Raw genomic sequence first — 15254 nt, 5'->3', positions numbered from 1 at the left:
ATCATTATTATTTTTATACATTATTATTATACATCATTTTAATTATTATCAGTATTTTTATACAATATTTTTATTATTATTATTATTATTTTTATACATCATTTATTTTTTATCATTATTATCAGTATTATTTGTATTATTAGTAGTGGTATTATTATTATCATTACATTAGTTTAATCAGCAAGGAGATAAATTACATTTGAGTGCAAGATTCACCCCAGAAAACTACTATTAAATGTCAAAAATGTAGGTAAACAATCATGATAGCATTACGTACTATGATAGTATATATACTACCATTTTAACTTTAAGACAAAATAACAGATTAATAACTAAACAACAGCGCCCTCTGGCGGAAAATACAGTCCGAGTCAGGTGGCGCTGAGGCAGCCATTCAAGGAGCAAGCAACTAACAATCTCTTCCGGGTTTGCAACAGCTGGGGCAATAGTAATCACTTTATTGCGATAATAACAATTATGAACGACGTGCATTAAGAACTCGTTTCTTCAAGGAACATTTGTTCGAATTTCGAGGTAAGTGACTGTGAGGCGTTCCGCGATCGTGTTATTTGAGGAGCGTTAATCTTGTAATCCAACGCCAAATCTATAACAGTGTCGTCGCCGAAGATGCTACTTTTGATTTTTATACTTTTCATACGCTCATCGCCTCAAATCCAATGACGCAAATCAAACAATCTCAATCCAAAATCACTGATCGCATGATTTAATGATGCTTTTCCGGTGCAATGTTGATGAACCACTACAATCGACGATACGACCCATTCTAGCTCTTTCCATAGCAAATCAATCTTATAAATATCATTTTTCCCCCCAGATTTTTGCATCAGGCTTCCTTTTTTCCTAAATCGAAATTGAAATGAGAATAAAATCAATGTTTTCCCTTTCCAAATATAATGTAAACTCTAAAAAGTCTCATACAAAACTACACAATCTTAAACGAATAAGCATAAACGTGTATATACATGTAAATACTCTCCATTATTTGTTATACAAAACGGACTTTTAACCAAGTTTATCTTTTGTTTATAAAACACCCATGAATAAAGCAATGCACATCAATAACGGAACTATGTTTTGCATACCTGTCAACCTCTGCCGATAACTGCCCTTATAAATGATTATGATTCCCCTTACAAACCCCCCAAAAAACCTTACAAACACCGTACGAGTCGTACGACTCGTACGGTGTTTGTAAGGTTTTTTGGGGGGTTTGTAAGGGGAATCATAATCATTTATAAGGGCAGTTATCGGCAGAGGTTGACAGGTATGGTTTGTGAAAATTTGTCTGATGAATTGACTAACAATATTTTATTATCCGAAACAAATAGGTGGTATTCATCCTTCCGGCAAAATCCGGCCATGCCCGCTTCCCGGCTTTGGGCGGTGGACGTCCACGGGCGGATCTACAGCCTGTCCACGGCGGGTCAACAGTGGGAGCAGTGGCGTGAAACTCAGATGGAATTTAAGCGGGTGACCGCGGCCGGGCCGTGCTGCTGGGGCATCGCTTGCGACAACAAGATCTACCTGAACGTTTACGCTTCGGATGTCCCCATCCGTTTCCAGGAGGAGACCTACGAGAATCAAGTAAGTAGTCATACCTTGAGATACGAGCTTCATGCGAGCTCCTATGTCAAGTTACCATAGCTGTCAACTTATACGTTTTGGGATCATTTCAAATGGTGTACGCCAGGGGTAGGGAACCTATGGCTCGGGAGCCACATGTGGCTCTTTTGATAGGTGCATCTGGCTCTTTGCTAACCTATGAGCTAAAATATGGAAATCGCTGTTGACAGAACTAAGATATTACATTTAGAACTACTTTAATCTTCTTTTTTTTTTGCTTTAATCTTCTTTTTTTTGCTGCAGACTTCTGGAATGCATCCTCTCATTGATTAGCAAAAGCATAAGAATCTTTTAAAAAATATTCAGTTTTTTCCACTTTAAAAGTGGTGACATTACGAAAAAAATTTGAAAAGGCACTCATTTACATGTATGTATTTTGACTTTTAAATTCGTAGTATGGCTGACAAGGAATAACATTGGAAAATATGAATTGTTTGTGGCTCTCTTCGTCAAAAAGGTTCCCGACCCCTGGTGTACGCCATATACAACTTTTCTGCAGGATTTTTTTAAATTATGTTTTTTTTTTGTAAAACTGATCACGTTTTACACGTTTCGACTCTAATCCGGATCGTCTCGGTCACCGGTAGCAGTCGAAAACATAGAAATATATAGCGCTTCAGCAAGCAAGTACCCCTACCCACACAGTCAAGCTGTCAGCGTCATACAGCGACATCTACAGCATCGCATCCCGTCCACGTTGATGAAAATTTTACACTTTTAAATGCGCCCTATGTGAGTAATTATGTGGTGTGTGCATTTGTAATTTTATTATTATTTTTTTATCGCTTAATAAGGGGTATTGCAATCATTAATAAGGGTAGCAATTGGCCGAGGATGCTTTACTCGTATCTCAAATCAATTTTTCTCATCTAAAATAACTAAATACAAATTCATCCGTTCTCACCCTCTGAAAAAAAACACCTAAAATAGGAGATGGCAGTGTAAAAATATGTTTTTAATTGTTGTAATTCACCATCTATGCTCTCAGAGATGGAATCCTGTGGATGGTTTCTCCGAGAGATTGCTGCCCAGTGACCGCTGGCAGTGGAGTGACGTCACCGGTTTGCACCACCAACCTCCTCCCAGTTTTAGGCTGCCCTCTCAGCACTGGGAGTGGGAAGGGGACTGGTATGTGGATGAGAATTTTGAGGGCGAAGACACGGAGAAAGAGGTGCGGTGGTTACGGTATTCTAAATGTGGGGTTATTTCCTTTGCTTTTTTTGAATGGTGAACATCTTCTGCAGGGATGGACTTACTCCATTGACTTCCCGGCTGTTTACACCAAGGATAAAAAGTGGAACTCCTGCGTCCGTCGTAGGCGATGGCTTCGTCACAGGAGGTACAAAGGCATGGACTTTTGGGCTGAGGTGAGTAAAGGGTTTCAATCCGGCAGGCGGTCTTGGAGGTCTAGCTTTGTTTGACATTGACACATAACTGTTATGCGTTTTCTATTGAATTGGTCTTTTTTTCAAGATTCCTTCACAGAAGACAACTCTACCAGATCCTTTCAGCGACATCAGCTGCGGCGGTTGGGAGATCACCGAGGAACCCCGTGGCCAACTTTCACTCTGGGCTGTTTCCCTTCAGGGGAAGGTACTTGGTCTTGTCTCTCAGAATGAAAATACTATATTTTCCAGCATATAAGCCACCCCATGCATAAGCCGCACCCTTAAAATTCCTTAAAATCATTGAATTTTACAATTTCTCGCGTATAAGCCGCCCCCCTGATGCACAATTTTTACATCCATATTCATGGTTTGAATAGGGAGTACAAATGTGTTATGTTGAAGGCAAAATCTGAAGAAAAATCATAGCATGTGGTATTTCTGAGGTACTGTATGAATCAAAAGCACATTATTAGGGTCAATATCATAAGGAAGTTAGTAATTCATCCAGTAAAGCAAGGGTGTCAAACTCTTGGCTCGCGGGCCGCGTTAACGTCAACTTGATTTCACGTGGGCCGGACCATTTTAGATATGATATTTAGATTTTTTTTATAATTGGATTAAAAGAATTGGATTAAAAGCCTTGAATATTCATTTTTTTATAGATCTAAAACAATGCTTATTTTAGCTTTTTTAAAATATATTTTTAGATTTTACAAAATGATTTTTGAACTAAAAACAGAAAAAATGGATTAAAAAATGACAATGATTGATTTAAAAGGGGGCAATTCAGGAAATTTAATATACATCTATACTCTTCATTTGAATTTGATCCTAAAACAGAAAGTCGGCACTCATCATTTACTTTCCCGGGCCACACAAAATGATGCGGTGGGCCAGATTTGGCCCCCGGGCCGCCACTTTGCAGTAAAGGCTCTTATTGCAAAACTGAAAATAACCAACAAATAGTCAATGTTAATTTGCCGACATCTACTGGGGAAACAGAGATTAGCAACGCTGTACATCTTGCACTCTGTGTACCCAGGTTTGGTTCCGAGAAGGTATCTGCCATGAAAATCCAGAGGGCTCTCTGTGGAATGACATCTCCCTCCCTGGGGAGGTGGTGCAGATCAGCTGTGGCCCCGGGGAACTGCTGTGGGCGGTGCTGTGGGAGGGTCAGCTGATTGTTAGGGAGGGGGTCGGTCGAGACTGTCCTCAAGGTAAGACGACTACCGTCGTTCTTCGGATTCTACGTCTCTGAACTCCTGTTTTTTTTCCATCCAGGTACCTCCTGGTCAATGCTGGATTCTCCCAGTCCGGATGTGGGTGTCATGCACGTGGCGGTTGGAGTCAATGTCGTCTGGGCTTTGACTAAGGACAACAAAGTAAGTCCATCTTTTCCTGATGATTTCCCAAGATTCACTGAGGTCAATGATGGTCAAACATGCATACCTGTCAACCTCTGCCGATAACTGCCCTTATAAATGATTATGATTCCCCTTACAAACCCCCCAAAAACCTTACAAACACCGTACGACTCGTACGAGTCGTACGGTTTTTGTAAGGTTTTTGGGGGGTTTGTAAGGGGAATCATAATCATTTATAAGGGCAGTTATCGGCAGAGGTTGACAGGTATGTACATGTATGAAAAAAAACGATGATAAATGATCTTGAAAGAAAATTGAGAGGACGCAAGGAGCTCACGTTGCTAGAGATTGTTTATTAACTCAATCGCTGTTGTTGTCTATCATGTGAATTGTACATCTATGCATCACTGGCCATATTTATGTCCTCAATTGAGCTAAGTTAAGACAAATATGTCCTCGCCACTTGTTGACAGGATATAGGAAAAACACTCAGTGGCACTTTTAGACCCAATTTTAGACGACTAAATAATATTGAACCTTTATACCAGGTGTGGTTCCGGCGAGGAGTGAACTCCCACAATCCCCGTGGCTCCGGCTGGATCAGCATGGTTGGAGAAATGCTCACGATCAGTGTTGGACTCAATGATCAGGTGTGGCTCCTCCCTCTTTTGTCAAGATCTTTGCTTCGTGTTTTTCTCAAAACCGTGTATTGTGATGTCACGCAGGTGTGGGCCATCGGCTGCGAGGATCGCGCCGTGTATTTCCGTCAGGGTGTCACGGCGAGTGAAATGACCGGTAAAACCTGGAAGGCCATCTCCGTTCTCAGAGATGGGGATCGCTCGCATTCCAGTGCCAGTAGCCAGCAGAGGTGACAACACAGACTATTTTTTTTAGTTCGAGAAATCCGGCCTGTCCATTGTTTTCAAATCATTATATAGAAGGGGCCGGTCAATTGATTTTTTTGGGCCAAAAAGTTCACTTAGTGGGCGCCATTGTTGTTAGTGGCAGCCAATGAGTTCATTTTAGAGGTACTTAAAGGCCCCTTTTTGTATGTTTGAATATGACTGCGAGTAGGAAAAGAAAAATAACACAACTAAAGCATTTGATTCCGCTTGTACAGTATGAATGAGCTACAAATTGCCTTTCAGGCAGAACAACTTGGATTGGACACAGCCCGGGTGCCGTATGTTTGACACCCCTTGTTATTTACTACAACGGGGGTGACCAAAGCAGTCCTCAAGGGCCGCTGTGGCTGCAGTGTTTTGTTCCAAGAAAGACTGTTTGACCAGCGGGGGTTGGGCTGAAACAAGCAGCACCAGACTGCAATCCACTGATTGCACTTGTAGGACACTAGTATTGTGGAAAGGTTTCTTCTTTCGAGGTTGGAACGAAACCCTGCACCCACTGCGGCCTTTAATGGAATAGTTTGACCACCCCTGTACTAGAATCACAAAAAAAATGTTTGTTTGGTATTAGGTTAGATTAGATTAAATTAGATAATTTTATTCATCCCGTATTATTCAGGAAATTTCATTGTCACAGTAGCAAGAGGGTGAGAATACAGACACAGAAAAATACATTTTAGACATAAATAAATAGGTAATAAATAAGTTAATAAATAAATAAATAGATATATAAATAAATTAATTAATAAATAAGATTGTTGCTGAAATATATATACACATACATACATAAATAAATATACATATACATACATGTATATAAATATACATATACATACATATAAATATACATACATATACATATATATACATACACATACATATATATATATAAATATACATATACATACATATAAATATACATACATATACATATATATACATATACATACATATATATAAATACATACCTATACATACATGTATATAAATATACATACATATATACAAATATACATATACATACATATATAAATATACATATACATACATATATATATATAAATATACATACATATATAAATATACATACCTATACATACATATATAAATATACATAAATATACATATACATATATACAAATATACATATACATACATATATATAAATATACATACATATATATATATAAATACACATATGCATACATATACATAAATATACATACATATATATAAATACACATATGCATACATATACATAAATATATATATATATATATATATATATATATATATATATACATACATATATATAAATATACATACATATATATAAATATACATATACATACATGTATATAAAGATACATATACATGCATACACAGATGTACATATATAACATTCAGCCATTTGTTTTTATTCTTCCATTTCTATTTATGACGCAATGCTCCTCCTTCAACAGCGCCGGATATTACTTCAGCGAGGTGAATCCCCCTCCGTCCGCCACCAGCAACGTGGAGCGTGTCGCGGAAAAAGACTTTGCAGACGAACCCAGTTTTTCCGATGCCAACGATGAACTTTCGGAGCCGAGCGCTGACGCTGACACGCCACGCGTGCCAAAGGTCACCAGCGACAGCTTCATCTCTCAGCTGGTTTCAGACCGAGACCCAGGCTCCGCCCCCGCCGTCGTTTCGCCGGAGCCCAGCGTCCCCGAAGAAGGAGATGACGGCGCCCCGGCCGCCGATTCGGTTCGGGTCGAAGGCCACGTGGACTCCCAGTGGAGTAATGTGAATTTAGCCGAGGCGCAGGAGAAGCAAATGGGACTTTTGTCCGATTCCGTGGAGACCTCCAGCCTGTCCTCGGTAGCCACGTACTCCCTCGCCATGGAAGACCATTACGGGGTGGACGAGCACCCCCTTTGGGCGTGGGTCAGCGGAGGCGGCTGCTCTGTGGATTCTCATTCCCAGCCGGCGTGGTTCCCTTGCGCCGTCAACTCCTCGTGTGGGTTGACTACGTATTTCCTTCCCAGGTTCTCAGCCAGGCAATTTTATTGACAGGACTCATTTCTCCTAACTCCTATCTTCTTATTTCCGCTTTTCTCGTTCCAGTGTTGGCCCAGTCTGTCCAGTCGATGAGCCTGTCCGTCACGTCGTCCCAGGTGGCCGACTGGCGGAGACAAATCTTTGCGCAACTCAGCGAGAGGACCAAAAGAGAGCTGGACGACTTCAAACATTATGAACAAGCCATTGAGCAGGTGAATAGTTGGAAATTTGCACTCACTAGCATACCTGTCAACCTCTGCCGATAACTGCCCTTATAAATGATTATGATTCCCCTTACAAACCCCAAAAAAACCTTACCAACACCGTACGACTCGTACCCCACCCCCTGCGACCAAATGTAAAATCCCGTTTAGCAGGTATGCACTAGGGAAAAATATCAGGTGACGTCAGGCCTGGGTAGACAGAGATTCACTACTTCAATAGAAAACATTTACTATGTCAGGTGAAAAACCTTTAAAAAATACACAAACAAATAACAACAAGGGCTGGCTCTAGAGGTGACTGTGTAGTTCCCTTCAAAAAGAGTGCTAAATTCATACCTGTCAACCTCTGCCGATAACTGCCCTTATAAATGATTATGATTCCCCTTACAAACCCCCCAAAAACCTTACAAACACCGTACGACTCGTCGTACGGTGTTTGTAAGGTTTTGGGGGGGGGTTGTAAGGGGAATCATAATCATTTATAAGGGCAGTTATCGGCAGAGGTTGACAGGTATGGGTTAGATTAGATTAGATAATTTTATTCATCCCGTATTTGGGTAATTTCATTGTCACAGTAGCAAGAGGGTGAGAATACAAGAATACAGGCACAGGAAAATACATTTTAGACATAAATAAATAAATAAGTGTGTATGTGTGTGTGTGTGTATATATATATATATATATATATATATATATATATATATATATATACACACATATATATATGTATATGTGTATATATATCTGTATGTGTATATATGTGTATATATATGTATATATATGTATGTATATATATATGTATATATGTGTGTACATGTGTATATGTATGTTCATTAATATGTGCTAAATCAAACTCAAACCATTGCACATGATGACATCACTATAATCAACATTCTATTACCTTATTCCCCATTTTTACATTTAAAAATACCTCAACCATTTTCATTTCCTTTTTTTTAAATTATAAAATGTTCAAATATTGCCATAAAAACAAATTCCCCTTGGTGTTCTGTTTCAATTTGCACAATTTTCAATCAATGGTGAAACAACATTGATGCATTAAACTGCACAATCGAATTAAAGCCATTTACAATTTTTTTCTTCCCACCTTATCTGTGTTCTTGCAAGTGTGTTTGGGTGAAAAAGGGTACCATGCAATGGTGGCGTGACTGGAAACCGCACAAGTGGGTCGACGTTCATTTTGCGCTGGAGCAGTTCTCGGGCCCAGAAGGCAACAAAGACGGCATCATTTTCGTCTATTATAACTACAACGAGGAGAAGAAGGTGAGAAGAATCGTTTTATAGTGGCCTATAATACTTCCTGCACATTGACTCCGCCCGCTCATTTGCTCTCCCTTAAGTACCTGCACGCCTTCATCAATGAGGTGACAATTCTGGTGCCTGTGCTCAATGACGCCAAACACACATTTGCCATTTATACACCCGAGCGGATCCAAAAGAGGTGGCCCATTCGCGTGGCGGCTGCTACGGAGCAGGAGATGCACGACTGGGTAAGAAAATGTATCGGGAAAATTCAGATCACAGGTTAAAAAAAAAAAAAAAATCAGCATCAGGACATCCCTATTTTCAATCTTTAAGGACACTGTCCTAGTGTTACCCACATTTGTGTTCTGCCTCTAGCTGGCTCTGTTGAGCGTCTCCTGCTGCGACTCCAGAGGCCTTCAAGGTCCTCCTTCCAAACAAGCCATCTGGTCCATCACCTGCAAAGGGGACATTTTTGTCAGTGAACCTACCCCCGATCTCGAGACGATGCCCTACCCCACCCCCTGCGACCAAATGTAAAATCCCGTTTAGCATAAATGACTCAAGTTGCATTTCCTTTTATAACTTGAATGATTTATGAGATGAGATGATGAGATGATGAGATGATGAGATGAGATGAGATGATGAGATGAGATGATAAGATGAGATGATAAGATGAGATGAAATGAGATGATGAGATGAGATGAAATGAGATGATGAGATGAGATGATAAAATGAGATGATGAGATGAGATGATGAGATCAGATGATGAGATGAGATGATGAGATCAGATAATGAGATGATATGAGATGATGAGATGAGATGATGATATGATATGAGATGAAATGATGAGATGATAAGATGAGATGATGAGATCAGATGATGAGATGATATGAGATGATGAGATCAGATGATGAGAGGAGATGCTGAGATGATGAGATGAGATGATGATATGATATGAGATGATGAGATCAGATGATAAAATGAGATTATGAGATGAGATGAGATGAGATGATGAGATGAGATGATGAGATCAGATGATGAGATGATATGAGATGATGAGATGAGATGATGATATGAGATGAGATGATGAGATGAGATGATGAGATGAGATGAAATGATGAGATGATAAAATGAGATGATGAGATGAGATGATGAGATGAGATGATGAGATGAGGTGATGAGATGAGATGATAAAATGAGATGATGAGATGAGAACTTTATTTCATCCCGTATTTGGTAAATTTCTTGGTTGCAGTAGCAAGATAGACACGACATTGTAGACCTAGTTCAAAAAAATAGACACACACAAATAGACATAGATGAAAACTCTCGTCTATTTATGCAGGTTCTGGCGTCAGATCGGAGGTCATCTGCGCATGGTGGAGAGCAACAGCGTCGGCATCGTGTGGGGGATCGGTTACGATCACAATGCCTGGGTCTACGCCGGAGGCTTCCTCCAGGGTCTTCCTGCTTGTAATGACCATGTTTACAGCCAGACTGATGTCAAGAGCGTCTATATCTACGAGAACCAGAGGTGGAACCCTGTCACCGGCTACACCAACCGGTAAAGTGTTTTCGCTGCTTTCATTTGACAGATTTCAAGTTCAACTATTTGCATTTGTTTCCTTTAATTTAGATTCTTTTCATTAGTGATGTCCAAAATGCAGGCCAAATGTGGCCACTTTTTATTAGCCTGCAGTAAATGAAGAAAAAATATTGAATATGGCCCACACAAGTATCTTAAAATCCGCCTTCATTATACTTCTTTAGCACTAGATGGTGCTGTTCCAAGTTTTCAAGTTATTTTTTTTTTAAGCTACGGGGAGCCCACAGATTACAATTTCCTCAGCCTACCTCCTTAACAATGAAGTATTTTGACATAAATGGCGACTTTAACAAGCGAAATCCGACCTACTCTGAAATTCAGGTTACGTCGCCAGCCTGGGAATTCGAACACTCCTAGCGTATTGTTTTATTGGAGGTTTTAAGGTCACTTATCGTCCCATCCAATGTCTTTAGAGGTCTTCCTACGGACCGCTACATGTGGAGTAATGCCTCAGGTCTGCGCGAGTGCACCAAAACAAACACCAAGCCTCCATCCCCTCAGTGGGCATGGGTAAGTAAACACATACTTTCAGTAGCGGACGATGACAAACACAACTTATTGTGCCACCATCTTTTCTCTAGGCGTCCGACTGGGCCATTGATTACGGCGTCTCCGGGGGAACGGACCGGGAGGGCTGGCAGTACGCGGCCGATTTCCCAGCGTGGGTCTCGAAAGTCCTCTATCGAGTGTAACCAATCCCAGCGTTCGTAATTTGCGTTGAAACTTGACTTTCTGTGCAGGTGGTATCACAGCCATAAAACTATTAAGGATTTTGTAAGACGCCGGAGATGGGCCAGGTAATCTCGACAAAAATGTAACGTAGTAGTATTTTGTCAGGTACTCGGACGTTTCGTCGAAAGACGTTTGGTCCCCGCACGTTTGGTCGAACGGACGTTTGGGAGAACGGACGTTTGGTAGAATGGACGTTTGGTCGACCGGACGTTTGGTCGAACGGACGTTTGGTCGAACGGACGTTTGGTCGACCAAATGTCCGGTCGACCAAACGTCTTTCGACCAAACGTCCGGTCACAATTTTGTCATTGTCGATAACATTGATCTTTTATCACGAAAAAGGAAGTGCAGATTGACTACGACGGGTCCCTGGCTGGAAGTCCCGCCCATTCAATTGAGTGACGTGACCATCCCGCCGTCCCCGCCCGACAGCGATGTGGATTTGGTGCCCGTATGGGCAATCAGCAACAAGGGGGATGTGCTCTGCCGACTGGGAGTGACCGTCCTCAATCCTGCTGTGAGTCGCGGAACCTGTTTTTTTGTGTTCTTCTTCGCCCTGAACGACTTTTGATATTGCGTTTGACCACCAAGGGGGCGTCATGGCTTCACGTGGGAACCGACCAGCCCTTTGTGTCCATCTCCATTGGGGCCGCAAGTCAAGTTTGGGCTGTTGCCAGGGACGGCTCTGCATTTTTTAGGGGTTCTGTGTCTCCTCAAACCCCTGCAGGTCAGTGGAGGGTGTTCAAGTTGCAACTAGGAAGGAGATTGTGGGTGGAAATTCTGCAAAAGTCAGTTTTGTCTCTCTCTGTAGGCGAGTGTTGGTACCACATTCCCTCCCCGACGAAACAGAAACTGAAACAAGTGTCTGTTGGAAGGACTTCAGTCTACGCTGTTGATGAAGACGGTGAAAACCGAATTGAATGAGAGTGCCATATCTTAATGAATTGATGATTTAATATTGCATGTGATTTTTCTTGTTAAGGGAATTTGTGGTACCGGGCAGGTTTGACCCCGAGTTATCCTCAGGGCTCATCGTGGGATTTTGTCTCGAATAATGTACGCAAAGTCTCGGTCGGGCCTTTTGATCAGGTGAGTGGGAAATAAATGTGTGGGAGAATTGGCATGACATCAACAAAAAGTTTCTCTTGACACGATAAAAAAAAAAATGAATGAAGAAGTGTTTAATGGTAGCTCTTTTCTGGTCTGGTTTTAGGTTTGGATCATTGGCGACAAGGTGCAGGGAAGTCACAGTCTGAGTCGCGGGACCGTGTGCCATCGGCTCGGAATCCATCCGTTTCAGCCTAAAGGACAGTCGTGGGATTACGGCATCGGGGTAAGGAAAGGCCTTCAAAATTCTAGTTTACGCTGCAAAAACAAGCGGAAAATGCAGTATTCGTCAAGTACTGGTTTATATGTCGATGAACTTATGATAGGAATCAGGCTTAATAATTTAGGTTTACATTTTAAAATGGTCATTTTGGTGTCTTTTTTTTTCCACAAAGGGTGGGTGGGATCACATCACAGTTCGAGGGAATGCTATGGAGCCCCCCCGTTTCTGCGTCTCGCGCCGGGAAGACACTCTGGCGTCTGGCAACCCCGAAACTCAGGGAGAAAAAGGTCAAATGCATTTTTAAGTTTAAAAAAATGAGACGTTATAAACATACCAACTATGTTTTTCATGTGCAATTACTGTATTTTATGGTGACATTCCTTCCTTTTTTTTGCAAACCTTATATTATTTACTGTGAAAAACCACTTTTGCTGTTGTTTTAGACCACACATTTTCACACAATTGAGCACGTTCTGTACCATGCTGTCATTATAGATATGTTTATATTATTTTTTTGTATAGTCAGAGATTTGTACAGTATTAGTATAGAAAACTAAAAAGTTTAAATGCACAATTTTAAGTCATATCGTGGTGCATTTTGTGCTTTCTGCCTGTCAACGTCTGTGCTTATTTTGTATAGATTGAATGTTTTTTTTGTTTTGTTTTCAGTCATCCAAATTCGGGTTAGGTGATATTATATGAAAATAAGTTTACAATATGCCAGAAGCAGTCAAAGAAGTGAGGTGAGTCACACCAGGATATCTTTCAAGTCAAGACAAACAGCCCCAAGCACAGATCTCAATGATTTTCGTTGTTTGAGGAGTTAAATAAACCACTAAGATGAACTAATTAAGAGGGTTTACTAGGGTGGGTCAGTCAGCCCCACCCGGCAAATCCTTGACTTTGTAAGAGTCTTAAATTCAACTGGTGGCTGCAGATGTTAACCTTTTTTAATTACAAAAAAACCAAAAACAAATTCTAGACATCATTTTGACCATTATTGGCCATTCTTGTCTTTAACTTCTGCTACTATTGTACTCTATTTTCTTAACAAATTCTCAAAATATTCATCTTCTATGGCATGTTGAATGTTTTCTGCTTGAAAAAAAATATTCTCCCAATAATTACACCCTCTCGGAAAAACAATAAAAAATTATCCAAGTATCCCTCTACTGAAATACAAGCAATTGAGTGATAATATTAATAAATAGGTGTTTATTAATCGCTCGTCTTCAGTACAATGTCCCACCTGAGGGCATTACAAATAATCCAACTCTTGAAACAATGTCTCAACAGACAAGTCAAACAAGTCCTTTGTGTTCACAGGGGGAGGGGCAAACACCACCAGCAAATGAGCAAACACTTCTTCAGTTAAATGCATGTGTTCCCGTCCTGGATCTAGTGACAAGTGATCCTTGGCGGCCCCCCGGACCCCCTCCCAACGGCCAAAAAGGCAGGAAGATCACATGCACAAAAAAACCCAGCACAAATCCCCAGTTTCGGCACCAAAGCTAAAAGACGGGACCCCCTCAAAGACCCTCAAAGACACTCAAAGACTTAGCCCAATTATGGTTAGCCTTCAATGTGGGTTTTTCATGAAGAGAAGTCCAGTAGCGTTGCATTCAAGTCCACCACGATTCCACCGAGTCCTTCTCGACCGCCGAAGCTAGAGGAACCTCCAAATCCAGGTCCGCCAGACTCCCCAACCGCTAGCTGAGTTGGCTTAAGCTACGCATGTGGGTGAGGTACTGGGTGAGACCCTCCTCGCCTTCCTCCTCCAGGTGTTTCTGGTAGCACTGGAGGAGCTTGGCGGCGCTGGCGCCCGACGGGACCTCGCCGGCCGGGAGGTCCCCTGACATGTCCAGGATGATGGAGGTCAAGGCCTTGATGTAGTTCTTTGCCAGGGTCAGGGTCTCGATCTTGGAGAGTTTTTTGTCCGTCTTCACGTGCGGGATGGCCTCGCGTAACGCTTGGAAGGCGTTGTTGAGTTTATGCATGCGCTGGCGTTCGCGCTCGTTGCTCTCCAGGCGGCGGACGCTGCGCTCCTTGGTGGCCGAGCCGTGGGAGCGGCGCCGACGGGCGCCCCCCGCTCTCGGCCGGCCGCCCTGCCGGTTCCTCAGGGAACCCCTCCAGGAGCCGCCGAGCCTGTCGGAGGCTTCCGAGTCCTCCTGCTCGCTGGAGACCGCTTCCGCTTCGGTGTCCGCTTCCAGTTCGGGCTCCGGGTCGGACCAGGTTCTTTGGGATGGTTTCACAGCTTTCCCCTTGGACTTCATCTCGCTCGGAAGATGATTCTTGGAAAGGCGTCGCCGTGGCTGTGGGTCTACAAGAACATAATGATGAATGAGGTGTCTTTGAGCTGCTCGAGTACCGTCACGGTTGAAGAAGGGCATGTTGGGTAACTTGTGCTACTTTGTAGGGTTTATGCTGCCCTCTAGATGCCATTAATATGGATAAGATATCTAACTCAGACCTTCCTTAACGTACAGATCCCCACTCAAAGACACTCAATCAAAGACATGTTGACGTACAATACCAATTTGTGGTCCAGTGGCTTTGCTACCTTTTCATACACACAAAGTATACATGGACAAGCTCGACCTGTGTCAAGGGTAAAAAATAAATAAAAACATTTTCTTTGATGAGACACAAGGTGAAAGTACTTTTTCCCCCTGTAAGAGTAATGACAGAAAAAAATATTTACTTAAGTAATACAAATACGGAGAAAGTGGGTTATCTGGTCTATTTTTTACTG

At 41.7% G+C, this 15254-nt stretch overlaps 2 protein-coding genes across 2 annotated transcripts; one reads left to right on the top strand and one right to left on the bottom strand.

Moving 5' to 3' along the window:
• The first annotated feature begins 382 nt into the window (after window positions 1-382).
• On the top strand, window positions 383-13674 carry LOC144092961 (tectonin beta-propeller repeat-containing protein 1-like). Its single transcript, XM_077626145.1, has 24 exons — window positions 383-534; window positions 1350-1605; window positions 2633-2815; window positions 2889-3011; window positions 3118-3237; window positions 4075-4249; window positions 4314-4414; window positions 4945-5046; window positions 5122-5264; window positions 6765-7303; window positions 7411-7556; window positions 8697-8852; window positions 8930-9079; window positions 9210-9367; window positions 10180-10398; window positions 10854-10950; window positions 11022-11101; window positions 11181-11237; window positions 11515-11689; window positions 11764-11899; window positions 11984-12076; window positions 12155-12261; window positions 12386-12505; window positions 12675-13674. The coding sequence occupies exons 2-24, from the start codon at window positions 1381-1383 to the stop codon at window positions 12804-12806; spliced, it is 3537 nt and encodes a 1178-aa protein (XP_077482271.1). The 5' UTR covers window positions 383-534; window positions 1350-1380; the 3' UTR covers window positions 12807-13674.
• Window positions 13675-13697: 23 nt separating this feature from the next.
• Window positions 13698-15253, bottom strand: LOC144092962 (uncharacterized). Its single transcript, XM_077626146.1, has one exon. The coding sequence runs from the start codon at window positions 14890-14892 to the stop codon at window positions 14212-14214; it is 681 nt and encodes a 226-aa protein (XP_077482272.1). The 5' UTR covers window positions 14893-15253; the 3' UTR covers window positions 13698-14211.
• Window position 15254: the final 1 nt, after the last annotated feature.

Source organism: Stigmatopora argus, chromosome 18 (assembly GCF_051989625.1).
Source record: "Stigmatopora argus isolate UIUO_Sarg chromosome 18, RoL_Sarg_1.0, whole genome shotgun sequence".
Classification (NCBI taxonomy): Eukaryota; Metazoa; Chordata; class Actinopteri; order Syngnathiformes; family Syngnathidae; genus Stigmatopora; species Stigmatopora argus.
This window is presented reverse-complemented; position numbering and strand designations above follow the sequence as displayed.